Source organism: Passer domesticus, chromosome 4 (genome assembly GCF_036417665.1).
Source record: "Passer domesticus isolate bPasDom1 chromosome 4, bPasDom1.hap1, whole genome shotgun sequence".
Classification (NCBI taxonomy): domain Eukaryota; kingdom Metazoa; phylum Chordata; class Aves; order Passeriformes; family Passeridae; genus Passer; species Passer domesticus.
Genome location: NC_087477.1, coordinates 78,204,062 through 78,225,977, shown reverse-complemented (window position 1 = coordinate 78,225,977; position 21,916 = coordinate 78,204,062). Strand labels below are relative to the sequence as shown.

General features: G+C 46.3%; 1 protein-coding gene across 4 annotated transcripts; it reads left to right on the top strand.

Moving 5' to 3' along the window:
• The first annotated feature begins 990 nt into the window (after positions 1-990).
• IMMT (inner membrane mitochondrial protein) lies at positions 991-21,731 on the top strand. Of its 4 annotated transcripts, XM_064418981.1 has the most exons (15): positions 991-1,151; positions 6,268-6,344; positions 6,728-6,917; positions 8,284-8,404; positions 10,109-10,189; positions 11,266-11,367; positions 11,891-12,027; positions 12,988-13,091; positions 14,766-14,901; positions 15,905-16,034; positions 17,748-17,762; positions 18,777-19,000; positions 19,845-19,976; positions 20,345-20,474; positions 20,780-21,731. In XM_064418981.1, exons 1-15 carry the CDS (start codon positions 1,107-1,109, stop codon positions 21,385-21,387), a joined length of 2,232 nt encoding a protein of 743 aa, XP_064275051.1. In that variant the 5' UTR covers positions 991-1,106; the 3' UTR covers positions 21,388-21,731. The 4 variants fall into 4 exon arrangements, with proteins under 4 accessions (XP_064275051.1, XP_064275053.1, XP_064275052.1 ...); XM_064418983.1 differs by lacking the exon at positions 10,109-10,189; XM_064418982.1 differs by lacking the exon at positions 17,748-17,762.
• Positions 21,732-21,916: the final 185 nt, after the last annotated feature.

The window sequence follows — 21,916 nt, the reverse complement described above, 5'->3', positions numbered from 1 at the left end:
TAGCGGATTCGGGATCCCACAGCGGACTCGGGGCCCCTCACAGCCCCACATTCCTCCCCCTCCGCCCCGCTCCTTCCCCCCGCGCCCCCGTCACCCTCAGGGGCCCCCACACACCGAGCCTCCGCCCCGGGGATGTGAAGCCTGTTAGTAAAGTCTCCTAAAAAGCTCATCAGGTGGATTTAACTCTTTGATTGTGCGCATTACTGGTGTATTGTTGTTGGTTGTTTTTTTTTTTTTTTTTTCTCTTCAAAAGGCTGGCTGGACTGGTTGGAGGATGAGATAAAAATGGCTCCTGAGTGCTCTGAGCGAGAGAAGGTTTCTGAGCGAGCTGTGTAAGGTTACAGCTGTAAATGGTTGATAAACGCTATAAAATGTGCTGTGTTACGCTCAGACTGGGGGGCTGGCGGAAAGGCTGGGAGGGCTGGGGCTGCTCAGCCGCGGGAAGAGACCCGAGAGGAGCCCTCGCCATGCCCGTCAGTGTCCGAGTTTATTTGTGCACTGCCAGCGCTCGGAGCAGGGAGCAGGCTCCGCTCGGTGGTGCCGGCAGTGGGATAAGCGGGAAGGGGCAGGAGCTGATGCCCAGGATTGTCAGCGGAACGTGCGGCAGAGCTCCCTCACAGGGCGGTGACCGGCACGGCGCGCATTGCCCAGAGCGGGCGGAGCCTCCCTCACCGGAGACATTCCGGAGCTGTCTGGATGCACTCCTGCGCCGTGTGCTCTGGGGTGACTCTGCTTAAGCAGGGAGGTTGGACCACACGACCAGCTGTGGTCCCATCCGACCTGAGCCATTCTGTGATTTTTATTTTTTTTTTTAATTTTATTTTATTTTATTCTGTCCCGCCCGCGCCCGGACCGCCCCGGGAGCGCGCGAGCCCTGCCGGGCGCACGCGCCCCCGCGCGCGGGCCCCACCCCGCCCCGCCGGCGTCGCGCGGCCCGTGCCCGCCCTCCCATTGGCCACGCGAGACCCGTCACGCGCGGCCGCCCCCTGGCGGGGCGGGAGCGGCCGCGCAGGCGCAGTGCCCGCTGAAGGGGGGGACGGAGGCGGCGCCGGCAGGACCCGCGCAAGGCGCCTTCCCGCGGGCCGCGCCGGCCGCCGCTCCGAGCCATGCTGCGGGCGTGCCGCCGAGCGGGGCTCGCCGCGGCCAAGCAGGTGAGCGTTCCCCGGGGGAGCCCCGCCACCCACCCCCGCTGCGACCAGCCCTGCGACCGGTGCGGCCGGGCCGGGCCTGCGGGGATGGGGGAGTCCCTGTGACCGCGACTCGGCGCGCGCTGAATGACTCCGCACGCGCGAGCCGCGATTGGCCGAGCAGCCTTTGATGGGCGGCCGCGGCCGCCAACGGCGGCGGGGGGCGGGCGCTGGTGGGTGGGGTGTACTACCAGTCCCAGCGTGCACCGCGGCAGCACAGCGCGGGGCGGAATGAGGCGCTGCCGCAAGGCACGCCGGGACTCTTAGTCCTTAGCGGGGTGGCGGCGTGCCGCGTTGCTTGCCGGGAGCTGTAGTCTCGGCCGCCATGGCCGCGCTGGGCCCGCCGCTCCGCTCCGCTTCTCCCGGCCCACACGCCGGGACAGCGCCGGGAGCCGCGGGCGTGGCCCGGGGGGCAGCGGGGGCTCGGCGGGGACGCGCACGGGCCGCCGGCCCCGCGCGGATGGCGCGTGGGTGGGCGGCAGGCGCGCTCCCGGCGGGAAGGACGTGACCTTGCCTTCCCCGGCGCGGCCTCCGCCAGCCCCTGCCGAGCCCGCTGGGTCCGGCCCCGTGTGTGGCCTGGGGACGCGGGTGGTGTCGGCCCTCAGGTGTGAGGGGGTCCTTCTGTCCCCACGGTGGGACACAACACGCGCTGCCGGGGGCAGAAGTGCCCGCGGGACTCGTGCTTGGTGTCCTGGACCTTTGCCTCTCCTTATCGGCGGAGATAAGGATGGTGATGTGCTCTGGAGCCTTTCTAAAGCAGTAGGCCAACTTTAGGAAGCCACGGGGATTTATAGGTGAGGGTGACTCCTTCACCAAGGCCCCCAATTGTAAATAACCTGATCAGATCACTTTTATATCCAGTTTCCATCCCAGTGTTCATTACCCTCTGCTCACACGATTTAGCAAAGGAGAAGCTGTAGGTTCTTCCCTCTGAAGCCTTTCCCACTGCACAGCTGCATTCCCTCTGCTGCTCTGCAGGGCTGGAGAGTCCTTTGGGCACCTGGTGCCCACTGAAAAAAGGCTCTGGGTTCGCCTGGCTGTGGAAAGTTTCATCTGGACGTTGAGAAGACAGAAACCAGGCTTTGGCAGATACTTATCACTGGAGGCTATTTGCATGTGCTTGGCTTTAATAGAATGTGTCTGGAATGACTGTACAGCTCCAGAACAGCCAGGGTGGTGCTGTGCAGCTGGAAGTTGGTCATCGGGCTGTAAATATTTGGTGAAAGAGTCACAGAGTGCTTTGGATGGGAAAGGACTTTAGGACTTTCTCATTCCAAACCCCTGCCCTGGGCAGGGACACCCTCCACTATCCCAGGATGCTCCAAGCCCTGTCCAGCCTGGACGTGGACACTTCCAGGGACAGAGGACATCCACAGTTTCTCTGGGGAGCCACCAGGCAGAATTTGTCCCTAAGAACTCTGCAAACACAGAGATGCCATAGCACTCTCTGGAGTTTATCTGTACCAGAGAGTGGGAAAACTTTATTCATTCTTTCCTTCCCTCTTTCCTGTTATTAATTTTTTCCTACTGTCATTTTTATTGTGAGCTCTTTATTCATTCTTTCCTACTGTGAGCTCTGTGTGTGAGGCATCACTAAACTTGTAACAAGTAAATTGAAGTGGCTTTGAGAGAAGGGGATCTTCATCACTTTGAGAAATGTTTTTTGCTACACGTGCAGAGAAGCTTTTCTCTTGAAGTATTTTTGAAGTTTTCTGTAAAATGAGCAGAGCATTTAGTAAAAATAAGTGATATTTGGCAGAAGTCTTGAATGATGGGAAATCAGAGCTCTGTGGTGAGATGTCCTTGTTGTACCTGATCTGTGTCTTAATGAAGAAAAACTTCTGTGAAGTTTCTGGTTTGCTCTTTCTGTCTAAGTGCACAAATCCCATGTTGCAGAAATTCTGGATCAGAATTTCCTGGTGCCTGTGAGAGGCTGAGCTGGAGCTGACTGAGCAGAGGATGGTGTGTCCTGGCCGTGGTTATTTGAAGTTGCACATAAAGTATAAACCTGCAAGGCAAATTTAATTTGTTTAATGATGTTCTGCCATGCCCTGAGCACTGTGCCAGAGTGAGCTCACTTGGATATCCTTAAATGTCCCTGAATCACTGGGCTCATAACATTAACCAGAGTGAAGGTGTGATGTGCCCTGCTAAGTGATTATTGTGGTGACTAAATAGTAGGTCATGAATGCAAAATAATAAGTGTTTAAAAAGTTGAGTGAAACAAATATCATGTAGAGCTGCTGGAGGAGGAGGAATAGAAACAGCTGCCCTGCAGTGCCCTTGCTGTGGGCATCCTTGCTGTGTCCATGCTGCCTCATCCAAAGAATTTCCTGTCTTCTGCAGGACAAAAAGTGGTTTATTTCTGCCTTTTGAAGGGCACTGCAAAGCACATGTGATGAATTTCTCCAACGTTCTTTGAGACATTATTACAAATAAATTACAAGGGTCTGAAAATTTACAAAGGCCTGGAAATTTTGCAAAGGGGAGATGGGAAACTACCTTCTAGTTTCCATATTATGGTGGTACAGCAAATAAAAGCAATATTATGGTGGCCAAAAGAGAGCAATACTTATTTTAAAAATGATTTTTTAAAAATCAGTGATATTTGGAGGTATTAGTGTATCTGGATGCGAGGGAGGAAGAATTTGGCTTCTGTTCATAAAACATGGGTACCTACAGATTTTCATTTGCTGTTCCACTGGCCATCTGTGGAAATTTGTTGCAGTGACTTGAAAAATGGAGTTGATAAGGGCTTGTTTTGTGTTTAATTACTGCTCCCATTGCTGCATGTGTGAGAGTCCCAGTGCCAGGGATGGAGGGCTTGTGTTTTGGTTCTTCTCATCTTGATGAAAAATAAATAGAAATGAGGATTTGGCTAATTCTAGAACAGTCCAGCTTGGAAGAGGTCTCAGAAGATCATCTGCTCCAAAGGGCATCTGGACTAAAATCAATCATTCCTCCAAAAAACCCTCCTGGTGTATAAAACATGACTGCTGAGCTAAGAGATTCGGGTGTTCTCTGCTGTGGTGCTCCCTGGGCACAGCCTGATCCCGAGGGAGGAGCTGATGTTTGCTGAAGGTGGGGAGCCAGATGTTTGCCATCCCCAGCTGTGAGCAGGAGGGGTTTTGGCCAACAGGGGCAGGTGCAGCCCCAGCGAGGCTGTGGCAGTGACAGAGCTGCAGGGTGGCATCTCCTCCCCAAAGCCTGGCCAGGAGCTCAGAAGTGATGGCTCATTTCCAGGGGAGCACCAGCAAAATAGCATAGTCCCAAAGTGTTGGAAGGGACTGGAAATGCAGTCTGAATTGATGAATAGAAAATCAGGGGTTTTTTCCCTTCTCATTTTGTTGGATTGAGCTGTATGCATAATACTGGATTATTTGCTCCTCCTGTACTTCATGGTGTAATAGGGACATAGAGAGAGTCAGGAATACATTCAGAAGTTAGTAAAAAAATGATTGTGAGGCTTTTATTAGTGAAATTCCCCTTGAAAGGAGCAGTGAAGCCTCAGGAAGTACTCCCGGAGCAGTCAAGTCAGAAAATCAAAAATGTTACAGAAGATATTTATTATTTTGTTGCCCTTTCTGTCCATCACAATCCAGAAAACCTCCCGCAGTGAGGACTCCTGGAGGTCTCAGGGGCAGGAGGAGCACGCTTCCTCTTGCTGTACATGTGCTCCTGCTGCTAAATAAAAATGTTTTGGCTGCCTTTGTGGAAAGAATAAGAATGCAGTGTTCCTGCTTTTTCCTGTCTGTGCTGTTGGACAGGGATAGGACCTAAACCACAAGAGTTGTGCATGTTATTGCCAAGTGCAAAAGGAAATAGAGAAATTTGTCTTTTGGGATTGTGTTGTAGTGAAGCATCTCCCAGTTTTTCTTTTTTAAAGAAAAAATTCCCTGTTGAGCAAAATACCTCAACTGTGGGAAAAGTTCTTTTTGTGCCTTGTACTTTGATTTCTCATGAGTCCTGTATTTCCCTGTTAGTAATTCCCACGTGGGGAAAAAACCTCTGAGGCCAACAGTGTGTTTTCTTCTGTGGGCTTAGACTAGCTTAACCAGTCCTTCAGAGAAGATAAAAATCTTGGTAATGTGGATCTTATTAAGTAGAAGATAATAAAATATCACTCTTCATATACTAATTTAATTTATATTATAATCTGATGTCTGTCTGGAAAGTGTGCATGTTATTAATTCTTTTAAGGTAGTGGTCTTGGTTTGGAAGCTAAAGGAGAGTTGCTTGTATATCTTAAGAATTAAAAGTAGTTTTAAGCATTTAAACAGCTGTTTTTGTGTTCTGCCCCACTCACACTGAGTTGTTCTAGTCTGTGAGATTGAAATGCATCTGAAACTAACCATTTGTACTGCCCAGCACATAAATCAGCAAAATAAATGCAGAAAGAAGCTGGGGTAGGGGTTTATTCCTTCTCATTTTTCAAATTTTCAATTCATTTTTCAAAGAATTTAATGGCTTCTTAAAAAGCCCTGAACCTGGAAGCTGCACATTGTGGCATTCACATTCTGTGAAAAATCCCTTTGCCCAGGATTTTTCTCCTGGGAAGCTGAGAAGCCTCAGAGAAAAAGAAAAATCATTCATATCTCATTTGCTGGTCCTGTGCTGTGCTCCTTTGGAATGTGTTTGGAGATTATTTACCCACAGGTGATTGTTTCATTGGATTCTGCTGTGAGTTGTTGTCACTTTTTGGCCAACCAGTGCCAAGCTGCTTGGGGACTCTGGAAAGAGTCACAAGTTTTCATTATTATCTTTTTAGCATTCAGTAAGTGTTCTTTCTGTATTCTTTAGTATAGTATTCTTTAATATAACATAGTATTGTAAAGTAATAAATTATCCTTCTGAGAACATGGAGTCAGATTCATCATTCCTCCCTGCCTCGAGGGTCCCTACAAATACAACAGCACATGGGAGAGCCCTCCGTGTTTCACAGAAGAGTCCAACGTTGTGGTGCTGCTCACAGCTTTCCTACAGACACTCTGAGGCTGTGGCAATGGAGCCAGTGAGCCCAGTGGTGCTGTTGGGAGGGAGATGTGTCCCTGTCTCACTGTGCCCTGCCTCCTCCCCACAGAACAGTCGGTGTGTGAGAGCCTCCCTCCGTCCATCGCGGCCGCACCGCGGATATGCCACCCACTCCGGGGAGTCCGGGTACGTAGCGGGCTCTGGGCAGACCAGCAGGGGCTCTGCTCCTTGGTTTCACATGAGAGCAGACTCCTGGCAGTGGGATTTCTGTGTGGAGTAAATCCTGTTGTCATGGGGCGTGGTCCTGGTTTGGGTCAGTCAGATTTAGATGAAGAAAATGAAGATGATCAATATTTATCGTGGAAGTTGTGGGCTGGTATCTTACCTTGGGGTTAGCCACTAACCAGTGTTGTACCAGGCTGAAGGTGATTTAAAGCAGGTTCTGGAACAGAGTAGTGGTCCCCAGCTGTAAGCTGAAGACTCACAAACTGTTTGATGTTTGCCATATAATGTAATCTAATTATTTATTTCTATGATTTACATCCCTTTCACTCTTCTTTCCTCCTCAGCGTTTCCGTGGGCAAAATCATTGGTGCAGGTCTGCTGTTTGTGGGAGGAGGGATAGGTGGGACCGTCCTGTATGCCAGCTATGACAGACAGTTCAGGGAGAGCGTGGAGAAGACCATTCCCTACTCTGACAAACTCTTTGAGATGGCACTTGGCCCTGCACCTTCCAGCACACCAGTGCCAAAGAAACCAGTAAGTGTTTCCCATCCACCCCCACACATCCACTTACCTGTTTTTTAAAGAGACTGTCTGCACTTAAGCTTCAAATTCTGATTAATTTTGCTTTGTGCTAAGAGTTAAAAAAGTTAAAGAATTAATACTCCTTAAATTAAGCTTTAAGAATTAGGAACTCAGTTCCTACCTGGTGCTGCAAAAGTGATGCTTGTAGGTTTCCCATTACCATCCCATGATTGTGGTGGGTGGGGTGTAAAACTTGTTTTTATTTACAGTAAAACAATCTAATAGAATCCTAACTGAATAGCTGCTCTGCTTATACTCAGAAACAAAACAGGGAGAGAGAGAGGTGGGTGACAGGCTGGAATTTAATTGATGTTAAATTAGTTAGTGGTGTAGCAGAATTACAAAACTTACTCTAAATGAACTTATTTTAAAGAGGACTGAGAACATTCTTGAATAAGTAAAGATTTGAATGGTACAGAGCCAGGTGTAAGCATCATGCTTTGAAATCTTAATGGCACTACCCTGGAGAAAGGAAAATCTGATACTGCCTTTGGCACAGCTCTGGAAATTGAAACCTGGAAGTTTCTCTGCTCCTCCATGTGAAAGGAAACACTTCCCAGTAGTCAAGAATACTGAAAATCTGCTCTGACCATGGTTTTTTTGAGCTTTCAGAAGCCATTTGGCCTTCAGAAAATTCAAGGTATTTTAAATTGAATTTTAAGAAAGCTGTTCTTAATGAGTGGGGGAATATCAGTCAATAAAATTTTCTCTCTTCTCATTTTAGCTACGGTTTGTGTGATCATCCAAGCTCTTGGTGCCTCCCAGGCACCAGGGAATTTTGCAAACCAGATTGATCAGCAGAGTTACCAACTCCCCAGTTGTGGCTCTAACTCAGATAGTTTTATTTTTACCTTGTGGCTTTCCACAATGGGTGTTAAGGAATTAATATCATAAAATGTCACAATACTCTGTGTTTGAGTGTTTATGTGCCCCAACCACCAGCATCTGAAGGCTCTCAACAGGAAATCATTGGAGCCAAGCTTAGGGTTTCTGCATTCAGTACACTCAGAGGTGCTTGGAATATCTGGGGCATGAAACTATTTGATTTTTATGCATAATTTAATAAATATTTGTTTATAGTGAAAACCCCCACAATTCTACTTGCATTTTTGGAGGGGAGAAAATTGTAAAAATTCCTTCTGAATTAAAAATTAAGTCAAGGCATTAGATGGCTGTTTTAATTTGCACTTTGAAGCTCAGATTTATGGTACAGACACCTGGATATGGAAAGTTAAACTGTATATTCCATTATACTGGATTTGGTGAAATCCAGGCTGTTTGAAAAACTGATGATATTTCTTATTTCTGATGTTTCAAGATACATCAAGGTCCACTGAAGATCTCATCTGTAGCAGAAGTAATGAAAGAGTCTAAACAGCCTGCTCCCAAATCCCAGACAGGCAAACCAGAAGCTGCTGCTCCTACGGAGGAAAAAGGAGGTAAATTTATAGAGTGTCATGTAGAAACAAGCAAATTACCTAATGATCTCCTGTATCATATATGGTAGAGTAGGTTAAAATTGTCCTTTGAATGGTTTAAGGTAAATATTGTAATTTCTTAGAATTAATGTTTTTTTTTTTCTTTCCAAGTCATAACATTTGCATAAAGTGGGTTTAGCTTTTTTTTCCCTTTTTTTAAAGAAATGTATTTAATTTAGAGGATATTTAGAATCTGAGATAAATCATTACTAACCTGCATAGTTTAGATGTGAGCCTCAGTAGGAAGAGAACTTCATGTGCTGGACTCTGCAGCTCTTGCAAGCACGAGATACTTAATTTTGGATAATTACTGGGCTACTATAAAGCCAGATCAAATGGAGCTCATTTAAAGAGGAGCACTTGTGATGTCTTTTTACGTTTATCTGTAATGACTCTGTGTATGTGTAACTAATATCTTGTTGCTGTTTATCCAGGAAATCATCTTCTGGAAATAATAACATCCATATCCAATTAATATTTTTTTACAGAGGAAAAAATTAAGTCTTATAGCCCTGTTATTATGTTATAGCACTTAGCATGGAGTGGTTTGGAACAAGCTTAAAAATAATCTAATTTCAACCCTCTGCCAAGGGCAAGGACACCTTCCACTAGACCCAAAAGGCCCATCCAATCTGGCCATGAGCACTTCCAGGGATGGGGCAGCCACAGCTTCTCTGGGCAGCCTGGTCCAGTGCCTCACCACCCTCACAATAAAGAATTTCTTCCTAAAATCTGATCTAACCCTGCCCTCTGTCAGTGTGAAACCCTTCCCCCTTGTCCTGTCACTCCATGCCCTTGTAGAAGACCATCTCCAGCTCTCTTGTAGGAACTGGAAGGTAATTGCAGTTCAGCCTTCTCCATGCTGAACACGCCCAGCTCTCCCAGCCTGTCTCCACAGCAGAGGGGCTCCAGCCCTCTGAGCATCTTCATGGCCCCCTCTGGACTTGCTCCAGCAGGTCCATGTCCTCCTTGTGTTGGAGGCCCAACAGTGACCTTGAGGAGCACACTTATCACTGGTGTCCATTGGACATTGAGCCATTGACCACAACTCCCTGAGTACAACCATCCAGCCAGTGCCTTATCTGCAGAGTGGCTCATCCATCAGATCCATGTTCTCTCCAGTTTAGAGATAAGGATGTCATGTAAGACAGTGGAAAATGCCACTTGAAATTTGTGAAATCCAGGGAGATGAGGTCACTTACTCTTCCCTTATTCAGCAATGCTGCTCTCTCACTGGAGGGTCCCATCTACTCTGTCACCCTGCTCAGGCAGCCTGTAGCAGACCCCCAATGTAATGTCACCTATCCCTGCCCTCCCTTTAATCCTCACCCATAAACTCTTGGTTGGCTCCTCTTGCACCCCAGGCAGAGCTCCATTCACTCCAGCTGGTCATTGACAAAGGGGGTAATTGCACTCCTTGTCTCCCCTGCCAGGCCTTCCTGAAGAGCCTTCATCCTTCCATTCCAAGCCTCCAGTCACAGTTGCCATCCCACCATGTCTCCATGACATGAGGTTCCCTTTTCCTGGGCCCCCTCTCCCAGCAGCTGTGGTTTGATCCCCTCCTCACCAGCTCAGCCAAAGATGCTCTGGCCATCCTTCTCTGGCAGATGGAGCCCATCTCCCCAGCTGTACTAACTTTGTGTGTTCTGCAAATGTGTTTAACAGCAGGCAAGGCTGCAGCACAGATCATCTCTGCAACAGGGGTAGCCGTGTCGGTGCCAGCTCCAGAGATACAGACTGAAGAAGGTGAAAAAACCCATGTGAATACAATGAAGAAAACCCAAATCCTCTAGCTTCATGTGCATGCATTCTTGCTTCTGTGTTGGTATTTGTCATTGTTGAAAGGTGTGAGTGTCTGTGCCTCGTGCAGAAAACTTCCATCATCTGTTAATAGATTTTGGATGCAGTGAGAGCTGCAGATGACTGGGACAGGTATAGGTGTGAGCACAAGAGCAAAACCTGCCTTTGTGCTGAACTGAACTTGCACATTCCAGTTTGCTCTTGGTGGCTTTGTGATTGCTGTTCAGTAGGGCATCTCTGCCCAGGGACAAGTGAGGAAACTGTGTTTATTGTTAAACTCAACAAGAGACACCAGCCTTGAGATGAGATGATGGTCTCTTCCAGATGAGATTAGGTTATGTTAATTTTTCTAGTTATGAACATTTCATAGAAAGCATACCAGGGTTAAATATTAAATACATGCTGCAGAGAAACATCAGCATTATTCAGAGGTGACCTGATGGGTTTTGTTGCACCTTGAGGCTGAAAGCTCTGGGCTGTCTCCTCAGTTCAGATGCAACTTGCTGTTGATCTTGAAAGCATTACTTAGGTCAATTCTCACTCTCAAAGGCATTTTAAGTGGTTGTAGGCAAGGGAATGGAGTATAATTGTGATCCACCATAGCCTTCTCACTCAACCTTCATTGTTTTGGTTGGGCTCTGTAAGCATGCCAGAGGAGAACTAAGAAAAAGCAAGAATGGACATTCACTTCAAATTTAACCTTGGCTCTGTAAGTGTTTCTCACTTCTTGCTTTGCCTTTGACTTCTGAGTCTTGTGTAATTTTGTAACTGGACAATGGAGAATCTCCAAATGCATGTGAGGTGTCTTGCTCTTGTCTTTAAGTTGTGAGACTGGGTTTGTAGTTATGGATATAAAGATTCTTCAGGTAGTTCCAGCATGGCTTTGAGCAGAAGTCAGATCTATGAAGTGATACCAACTACAAAAATCAGTTTTGGTTAAGTTACATCCCTACAAGTACCCTCTGTACACTAATTTGGACTCTCCACTTAAGCAGTTTGACTCTTTTTTTACTTTTGAATAGGTAAACAACACGAAGGCTCCCATGCTATCAAAGAACGGCCACCAGAAGAAGTTGCAGCTCGGCTTGCCCAGCAAGACAAAGAGGAGCAAGAGAAGGTATCAGGTGAGTCCACACTGTCACTGTTCTTGTGTGTTGCATGGGACAGAACTGTGGAATTGCACTGGCTTTATAGTCCTTAGCTCCTTACAGCTCTTGGCTGTTGTCCCTGTGTTGAGTTGACAGAGGGAGTAGTGGTGAAACTTCTTCCTCCCATTCATAAATAAATGAGAATTGAAGAATTATGGAAAAATTGAGGTTGGAATAAACTTCAGGGTTCAAGGAAGATATGAATATTTGTTTCCAGAACCATTAGAACCAGTGAACATGGGATACACCTGCACCCCCCTGCAGTCCCATGGGAGAGGTCTTCCACTGCGTGGTGTTTTGCTCTCATCAGTACCTCTGTTCTAAATGAGGAGAGCATTTTGGTGATCTTCTTCTGTAGGCTGCTGTTTAATTCCCAAATTGACCAGCCATTTTAGATCATAGAAAATAATTTAAGAGACGTAGAGGCTGTAACATGTTATTTTACTAATTATAAAATTCTTTTCTTTATTGTTTAATTGACTTAACTTTTTTTTTCTAGCCCTTGCAGCAACTCTAGAAGGAGCCCTAAACACAACTGCTCGTGTAACCCTTCAGGCCATCACTGCTCAGGAGTCAGCTGTGCAGGCAGTGAATGCTCATTCCCAAATACTGAAGGATGCCATGGATGATTCTGAGGTAAACTGGACAAGTGGGGACAGTTTTTTCTTTTTCATTGGGTTCGGCAAAACTTCAATCTGAATTAAAAATAAGCTTGGAATCTTTTCTTGCAATGCCTTTATCACAGTTTTAACTCACTTTTCCACTTTTGAAATGTGTTATAGTCAAATAATACAGTGGTTTTAATTTTGAATTTTGCTGTTTGGGGGTTTTTTTCCCAACTCCTCTATTTTCTTTTTGCAAGGAGAAAATCCAAGACATTAATAGTTTTCACATTGTATTTTAATTCATTTTATTTTCATTCCCAAGACTTTACGTAGTTAAGATCATGCTGTCCACCCCAATAATTCCACTGAGCTTTTTCCCTTTGTCAATGTCCTCTTTCTGGATTGTTTGTTTCTTGTCAGGAAATAGGAAGGGGATGTACAAGTGATAAAACTTGTGGTGTGCTCATGCCAGGGTTTGTGTGGGTCTGTCACTGCCCATTCAGTTCTGGAGCAGAGATAAAATTCAGTTGTTAATCAGTTAGCAGGGACATGGCCAACCAACCAAGCACTCAAGACTTAATCTAATAGTTAGTAAAATAACTGCCTTAAGAGATTGCTTTTAAGCTTAATTACTAAACTTAATTTAAAATCAGCTTTAAAGTATAATGGTACTTTAAGTATTAGGCTTAAAAGCAATTTTAGAGTATTACAGTACTGTAATGCATGAGGAAATTTTCCCACAATACATTGTGCAGCTTACAGTGATTCTGGGTGAATGAAGGTCTCTGGCTCAGGAAAAAAAAACATAAAAAAATCAAACAAAACCAAGTGTTGGAAGAGAAACGTCACTTGTAAGGCTTCCAGCTGTGCTGTTGAAAAACACCAGACTGGTGCTCAGTTTGAGGGAGATGCTCAGTGACCAGGCTTCCAGTGTGGGGCAGCTGTTGTTCAGTGGTGGTGGTGACCCTGATGAGGAGTCTGTGCTTCCCAGGACGCTGGGGGGAAGAAATCCTCGCAGTGGCGCACGCTGGAGGAGGCGCTGAAGGACCGCAGGAGAGCCGTGGATGAAGCTGCTGATGCCCTTCTGAAAGCCAAGTGAGTTGCTGGATTGAAGCCTTGGATTGCTCATGTGAGGGCTGGCAAACAGCAGATAAGTTTCTAGAAAGGATGGAGTTGTCTGTGTTCATATTGAATGGTGTGTTTGTGCCAAATCAAAAGATGGTTTAATATTCATTAGCCAGGAGCATTTTAATTTGACATGTGCAAACCTTGGGTGCCTGTGCACAAAGTTCTCCCTCTAGCAGAGAGTCTGAAACAGTCCTGTTCTTTTTAAGAACTTATCTCCTTATTACTAACATAGAGGGCTGGTAAGTTCAAAGAAAATGAAAAAAAAAAAATCCACAGTCTATTTAGTATTATTGTTAAATAATTTTGTTAATAATAAACATAAGGACTTTAGCCTGGAGAAGAGAAGGCTCTGGGGAGACCTTCAAGCACCCCAGCACCTGAAGGGGCTGCAAGAGAGCTGGGGAAGGACATTTTACAAAGGCAGAGCATGGGGGAATGGCTTCGACTGACAGAGGGCAGATTTAGATTTGATATTAGGAAGAAATTCTTCCCTGTGAAGGTGGTGAGGCCCTGGCACAGTTTGCACAGAGAAGCTGTGGCTGCCCCATCCCTGGAGGTGTTCCAGGCCAGGCTGGATGGGGCTCTGAGTGACCTGTTCCAGTGCAAGGTGTCCCTGTCCATGGCAGGGGGTGAAATGAAATGATCTCTGAAGTCCCCTCCATCCCAAACTGTTAGAGGATGACTCCATGACTGCACTCTGTGTATGGAGTCAGTAACATCACCAGCTTCTTTTAGTTGTAATGAAAAGATGCCCTTGTAGGGAGGTTAGAAATAAATTTGGAAACCCTTTGATGCTTCTAAGGCTGAGAGAGCAACATCATCCTTGAAGCTGCATGGTTGCTATCACATTATAAACTTCACTTATATCTGATGTTGCTGGGCTGTCTAAAATTAGTGGGAGGTGTAACTGAGGTTTCATTGTTAAAACAAAGCTAATGCAAACCCCACATGCAGCAGCTTTCATTCTCTATTGCTTTACTGGATATCTTTGCTTTTATTTATTTTCTTAATTTACTTATTTTAAAGCTTGTTCCTTATTCTAATGAAGTCATTGGAAACCTCCATTGGTTTGAATGGATTTGGAAAAGGAACATTTATTCACTTTTTCCTTGATTTCCAGTTATGCTAGAGGAAAGCATTTCTTTCCTAATTACAAAAAAACATAATTATCTTTACAGAGCCCTCTAAATTCTCTCCCATCCTCATTAATCTCCACCAGTCACCATGTCCAAAACACTTCTGCAAGCGTAAGCCATCTATATTAAAAATGTTTCCTTGTTGCTGTTACGTGCTGGAAATGTCTGCTGTATAATTCTAATCTTAATTTTAATCTCTAATTCTAGTTTCACTAATACTAACTCTTTTCAGTGAACTCCCATCTTCCCTCCAGCTAAATCCTAAATACTAATTGCAGTATAAATAATTCTCATTTTACATGGAATAGCCACACTGACATCTTTAGGTTTCAGGCTGTGGGGAAAAAAAGTAATCCTTAGTCAAAGCATCTTAGAGTTGGTAGATAGGAAGCAGCAGTAGAGTTACCCAGTAGTTGTTCCTGTGAATACCAACAGAATAAAGTAAATTCTCTTTGGGGTGATAAGCCCTGTGTGTGTCACACTTAGCAGCTGCTTCTCTTTTCAGAGAGGAGTTAGAGAAGACCAAGGGTGTCATCGAGAAGGCCAAGAAGTCTCAGCTGGCAGGAGCCAAACCTCACATTGTTGCTGCAGAAGAAAATCTCCATCACATGATTGTGGACTTGGACAATGTGGTGAAAAAGGTGAGGCTTCCTCAGACTGTTTATAATTGCCTCTAGAGCAGGGACTCCTTGGCAGCTTGTGCAGACCACCCATTCCCAAATCCTCTGCAGGGAGTGAGATATTTCATGGAATCACAGAACATGCTGAGTTGGAAGGAACACATCAGGATCATTGAGTCCAGCTCCTGGTTCTGCACAGGACACCCCAAGAGTCCCACCCTCTGCCTGAGAGCGTTGTCCAAACACTTCTTGGGCTCAGACAGGCTCGTTGCTGTGACCCCTTCCACTGCATTGTGAATTGCAGATCCATCCTCTTGTAGCTGTACTTGGGTTTTGAGCTGGTTGTACTGTCAGTAATCAGACACAGCAAGATCTTCATGAGAACTTGAACTCTGTCTTGAAAGAGCCTCCAGATGGCTTGATGGTGCCAGTCCTTTCTGTTGGCAACTTGTAATTCTTGATTCCAACGTAATTCACCACAGGTTAGGGAGGAATTCAGCATGTGCTAATGACTTGGTGGTAAATCACTTTGCAGTTCAGAAGACTGGGAAAGAAATGTAAGGGTGAAGTTTATCTCCCTTTGCAGGACAGCTGGTAATTCATGAGGTGTGTTTGGGGTGAATATAGCCTGATAGTGGGAACATCAGAACTCACTGAGGATGGCAGCAATCACAGGCATTGCTTACTAGGCCTGTGTGATGGCTGTGAGCAGAGAGCAGGAGCTGGAGATGTTTGAGATATAAACTGAATTCAAAGTACTCTTGGTCCTGTCCAGGCTACAGACTGGCTGTTACAGTGGGCATGTGAGGCAAAATGGATTAGTTAAAGTTACAGCACATAATTATTGTGTAAGAGAGGTTTAATATCACAGGCTGGGTTTCTGTGCTCTCCCAAGTGAGTTTGCCTTGTTTGGGCTGGGGGTTGATATGTGCCAGTATCTCAGGGCTTGGCTCTAAATGATACGTGCCTTCAATTTCAACCTTTGCCTTGAAAAACAAATTAATCTCACCCTTGTTTGTTGCAGGTTCAGGCAGCACAGTCTGAGGCCAAGATCGTGGCTCAGTACCACGAGCTGGTGGCCAAAGCCAGAGAGGAGTTCCAGAAGGAGCTGGACAGCATCACCCCCGACGTGAAGCCTGGCTGGAAGGGGATGAGTAAGTCTCCCACTGGGGAGGGGCTGCCTTGTGCTTCTTGCACTGTGGTTCGTAGAGCATGACCACTCAATGTCCACCATCCCAGTTTTCAAATTTTCACAGTATTTGGTTGCTCTGAATGAAAATGATTCACAACTAAATTAATTAACCTAAAGCAGGTGTTATGAAGAGAATCAGTTCTATCTGTGCTGTATGGGAAGTATCACAAAACGTAGCTCTTGTGTGATAAATGTCATGTTGGTTGTATGAACATCTCTCCCCTCCCTGGTATTTCAGGAAGGGAGCCAGGTCATTCCAGATGTCAATCTGATGTTAAGCAGTAATCAAATACTTGGTTGACTCTGTGATTAGAGGTATTATAAAACACCATTGTTACAGGGTGATAAAGAACTTCCTGAATTTTTCTACGTCATCACTGAAGGGGAGAGGTTTCATTGTTTATACCCTGCCTGGCCCAGTACATTTTATTTCTGCACTAAACTGACACAGTAACACACCTGTAGCAACAGCCAGTGCTGCACAAAAGCAGTGAACAGTCAGCCCAGCCCAGTAGTGCTCCCTGCACACTCCTTGCCACAGGTGCTCCTGCTCACCTTGGCTGCTTTCATTTTAAAGACAAGCAGAGCTGCAGGAGGTGGATTGTGTGTGTTCACCATAACTGTGATGAACTCCTGCAAGAACCTACATGTGGTATGTCCACAGAACAAGTACTGTCTGTGGTAGTTCAAAAAAATGAATTCCCTAAAAATCCCAGATTTCCAGATATTTCCAGTCAGGGTTTAACATAAATGTACTAAGTGGTCTCAGACTTTTCTAGCTGATGTGTCCAGAGGCAGCTGTAAAGGTTTTATTTCCAAGTTACATATTTTTTATAGAAGTAGTAATTGTCATTTGAAAAAAATGGTGTCAGTATTGGAGGTATATTTTTCTTGCAGTATACAATGCAGAATTATAACAGATTTTCTTAATGCTACTTTATGTTTTAGGAATGTGGACCTTAGTCCACAAAGTAATTTTCTTGGCTAAATGAATGCACCAGACCTTTGCAATGGTCAGTTTTCTTTTAAAAACCAGCCAACCCCCTACCCAGCATATGTGGGGAAAACATTTGAAATTAACAAATTGTTTGTGGGGTTTGCTTTTGGGGTGTTACTAGTTCTGAAGAAAACAAACTTATTTAGGCTCCCTGGGGATGGAGCTGCCTTTCCTTGCACAGGATAAAATCCTGGGTTTTGTGATCACTGCCCTTGTGTGGGAGGAAGGGGAAGCTCCTGGTGGCTTCCAAGTGCCTCATTTCTTACTGGTGTGGCTTGCTGAGTGGGACAGACTTGCTGGGGTCCCTGACTCTCACTGCCACTGGGGAATTTGTTTCTTGACCAACTGCTTCTGTTTGTAAGACCCTAAAAATGGCAGACTAAAATTTCCAGTGTCCTGCTGCACTTACCCACTTCAAACTTCTGTTCCTTGCTTTGGCTGAATTCAAGTCTCCATCTGTGGGTTTCCAAGGTGGTTTTAGTGGTTGGGGTGTCTTGGGCTACATCTTGCCTGTAATACAGAGACTTTTATACTCCACATACTGTTCTTCCTGAATTTCTAAGGACTTGGTCTCATGTTTAAGTCACTGTAGATAAGCTTAGTTTTCTGTTTTACTTCTGCATGACTGCCTTGCTGTAGTGAATGTGCACTAACTTTTCCAACTTCTTTCTGTTGCAGAGATAACTGACTTAGGTGAGTTACTGTCACTTGTTCCTGTCCCTTGAAAGTTATCTCTTCTCTTTGTCCTTTTTATGTTTGTGTGGGGTATGGCTTTAATTTCCAGGCAGTTATCAACAAAGAGTGAAATGTGGCATTCCTGGAACATTTCAGGCTGAGGTATGCCCTGGGACCCTTTCCAGTCATGTTGCATACTTGGCTTAAACCACACACTGATCTTTTTGTAACACTGTTACATCCAACAGCTGAGCTTGGTGCTGCTGGCCAGCTTTCCCACTGGACAACGAGCACCACTGCTCCAAGCCCTCCTGTGCCAGTCCTTTCTCCAGCACTCAGCAGCAAGGTGATGAAGGACTGTGCAATCTTGCTTGCTTTAGACCCTGCAGGAATGCTTCCCCGAGTGGTCCCAGCTTTCCATACAGATGATTTAGCTTACAGCCAGTGCAAAACGAGCTGCAGCATTTTATAAAGCCCTTCTTAGGTCACCAAATGCTGCAGGGTTAGCTTGGGTCCTCCTGTCCCAGGTACAATGTGGTTGTGAACTGTGCTGCCCTCTTGAGTAGCCAAACCTGAAAGGTACAATCTGGGGTAAAAAATCTGATTAGGAGCAGTTCATCTGGAGGATTGTTGAAGAGAAAATGTAATTCTGTCTGTCCCTCACAGTGACAGTCCCTGCTGCTCTGTGTGCTGGCAGCAGGGAAAATATGTGGTGGTGTAAAAACCAAGAAATGACAGAGCTGTTGACAGTCTCTGAGTGTGAATGGATATGGAAGTGTAAATTACAGCTGGGAATAATTTGGAAGAAATGAAGATAATTTCTCTTCTGGAATGAAAATACAGTTCAGAAAGTGGTCTCGGGTGGGCATCAGCACAGGTCAAGGGCTCGAAGTGCTCAGAGACCTTCCCTAGAACAAGCTCACTGGTCAGTAACCTCTTGGAGCCCCAGAGCACTTGAGTGGGAGGCGGGGGGGCATGCAGCAGTTTCCCTGTGGCTCCCATGCCCTCCCTGATGCCCCGTGTTCCCTTCAGCTGGGCAGCTGTCCACAGATGACCTGAACTCCCTGATCGCGCACGCCCACCGGCGCATCGACCAGCTGAACCGGGAGCTGGCGGAGCAGCGCGTGCGCGAGCAGCAGCACATCGAGTCCGCCCTGGAGAAGCAGAAACTTGAGGATAAAAAAGCATTTGAGGCAGCTGTGGCCAAAGCGCTGGAGCGTCACAAAAATGAGATTGAATTAGAACAGGAGAGGAAGGTAAGGTGGATAAAGCACCTGGTTAAATCTTTGGGTCAGAAAGAAGGTGGAAGAGTTAATGGAAAAGGCCAGAGGGACAGCTGGGATGTTCTGGGCAGTGGGAGACTTCACATGGGTGACCCCCAGGCTAAACATGAAAAGGAGATGTTGAGCAAGGAAACTGCTGCAAAGTTAGAAGTAGAAATCCGGGAATGACTTTGTGAAGTTACTTGGCTCCTGTTGGAGATGGAATTACTGGATCAAAAGAAATCCTAGAATGATTTGGGTTAGAAGGGACATTCAAGATCACCTTGTTCCAACCTCCTGCCATGGGCAGGGACAGCTTCCACTAGACGAGGTTGCTCCAAGTCCCATAGAACATGATCTTGGGAAGGGGTTGGGGAAGCTACAGCTTCTCTGGGCAGTCTGTGCCAGTGCATCACCACCCTCACTGAGAAGAATTTCAGTATTTGATCTGAACTTGTGTGGCCATTATAGGGCTATGTAGGGAAAAGGTAAAGTCTATTGGGTTTGGAAGCTCATTTATAAACCAGCCTCCAAAAGCGTTGGAGTGCTTGATTTGACATGTTACTGTATTTTTTATATACTGTTTTGGTAGCTGTACTAAGTGCCTAGTGAGTAACCAGCAGTTACTCACATGGTGAACCAGGAATCTATTCCTTAACATCCCTAGGAAAAGGCTCAGCTGTAACACTGCACCTCAGCAGGCCTTTAGGCTGAAAGCGAGGCTCTGTCAGTGCCACTGCTCTGACATGTACCCTCAGCACTCACTGGTGCAATCCTGTGGCAGTGTGTGACACCAGCTGAGCAGTGCTGGTGCATTACACCCCTGGTGTGTGTGCAGGTGGAGGAGGTGCGGGAGGTGATGGAGACCGAAATGCGCACCCAGCTCCGGCGCCAGGCTGCTGCCCACACCGACCACCTCCGAGACGTCCTGAAGATCCAGGAGCAGGATCTAAAGGTGGAATTTGAGCAGGTAAGGGAGAGGAGTCAGATATTCAAACCCTTGCAAAGCACAGGTTTCATATGACAAGAGTCCTGAACCATGTTCCAAGGGATTGAAATGGGGGCTGGGGAGGGAAGCAAGCTTACCTTGAGGTGATACTGAGTGACTCAATGTGTAGGTTTTATTCAGACTTGTCTGAATAGCTTTTGCTATAGGTGATAAATTTTTGACATAAGTGCAGTAACTGTTAAATTCACCCCAATAAGGGTTCTTACTAGTATATTGTATTTAGTGTATGCGTTGGCCCCAACAAGGACAACAGATTTATAGAGATGTCTTAAAAATAAGTTAATAATATTTAACCTGCTGTTTCTGTTACTTGTATTTCCCTGTTTCAGAACCTATCAGAGAAGCTCAGTGAACAGGAGATGCAGTTCAGACGCCTTACTCAGGAACAGCTTGACAACTTCACCTTGGATATAAACACCGCCTATGCCAGGCTGAAGGGAATTGAGCAAGCAGTCGAGAGTGAGCACTGAATTCCTCTTTCTTTAAGGACTAAAACTGTGTTCCCCAAAGGCCCCTTGCCCAAACTTGGGCATCTCAGCCCAGGCTTAGGCACATAGCTCACGCTGCTGAGCACCCAGCAAATCCCAGCTGAGCAAGTCCGAGGTGTCTTGTTCTGGCTCTAAGCTGTGGGACAGACTTGCTTTAGAGCACGTGCTGATGGGTTGGCTGCTTTGGAAAGCAGAGGGTGGGGAGGGATGGCTCTTGCTGCTTGTTCTCAAAGCCACATGTGCCCAACTGAGAGCCCCTCTTGGCTTCCCCTGCAGGTCACGCAGTAGCAGAAGAGGAGGCCAGGAAGGCCCATCAGCTGTGGCTCTCCGTGGAAGCGCTCAAATACTGCATGAGGTCGGGCACGGGGGACAGTCCCACGGAGCCCCTGGGCAGCGCGGTGAAGGCCATCAAGGCCAGCTGCGCCGACAACGCCTTCACAGAAGCCTTAACAGCAGCCCTGCCAGAGGAGTCCCTGACGCGGGGCGTGTACAGCGAGGAGGCCCTCAGAGCCCGCTTCTACACAGTCCAAAAACTGGCAAAACGAGTGGCCATGATCGACGAGACCAGGAACAGCCTGTACCAATACTTCCTGTCCTACCTGCAGTCGCTGCTGGTGTTCCACCCTCAGCAGCTGAAGCCACCGGCTGAGCTCAGCCCCGACGACCTCGACACGTTTAAGTTACTGTCTTACGCTTCCTACTGCATCGAGCACGGAGACCTGGAGCTGGCGGCCAAATTTGTCAACCAGCTACGAGGAGAGTCCAGGAGGGTGGCACACGACTGGCTCACGGAGGCACGGATGACCCTAGAAACCAAACAGATTGTGGATATCTTGACAGCGTACGCCAGTGCTGTGGGGTTGGGAACAACTCAAGTGCAGTGAGCTAGGATTGGAGCTTGGAGGCAGTTCAGCTGTTCTGGGCCAGAGAGAAATCCCATGATCTCCCGAGGGTTCAAACAGAGCTGTTGGCAGGGGCTGGAAGCGGTAAATCAAAGCACGGGTACCGTCTTGTTTCCTTGCACTGTATTTAATTTCACCATCTGTTGTATTTTTGTTGGTTTTGAGTTGTCATGACAACCAACTTCAGGAAGCTTCCCTACAATTTGTGTAAGAATTAATGTTTCCCCATCTTACCAAGTGGGCTTGTGATCGAACCAAAATAATGTTTGTAACCTGCCATTAATCATTTGCCACTTTGTCAGCTGAATAAAACAAGACTTCAACCACTTGCTCGTGCTGTTTAAGTCTCCTGTTTAAACATCAATTGCAGCTGGGCAGTACAAAGCTCAGTCTTCCTCCATGACCTGAAGAGTTAAAACCCTAATTTACTTCTTTCAAGGAGCAAGAATTCACTGATGTGATTTATTAATTTGTACAGCATTAAAAAAAAAATATATCTTTGAGTACAGGA

Coding starts and splice junctions, on each gene's coding strand:
- IMMT (XM_064418981.1), top strand. CDS start 1,107: ATGCTGCGGGCGTGCCGCCGAGCGGGGCTCGCCGCGGCCAAGCAG. Junction 6,345..6,727: donor ACCCACTCCGGGGAGTCCGG/GTACGTAGCGGG, acceptor TTTCCTCCTCAG/CGTTTCCGTGGGCAAAATCA. Junction 6,918..8,283: donor CACCAGTGCCAAAGAAACCA/GTAAGTGTTTCC, acceptor TGATGTTTCAAG/ATACATCAAGGTCCACTGAA.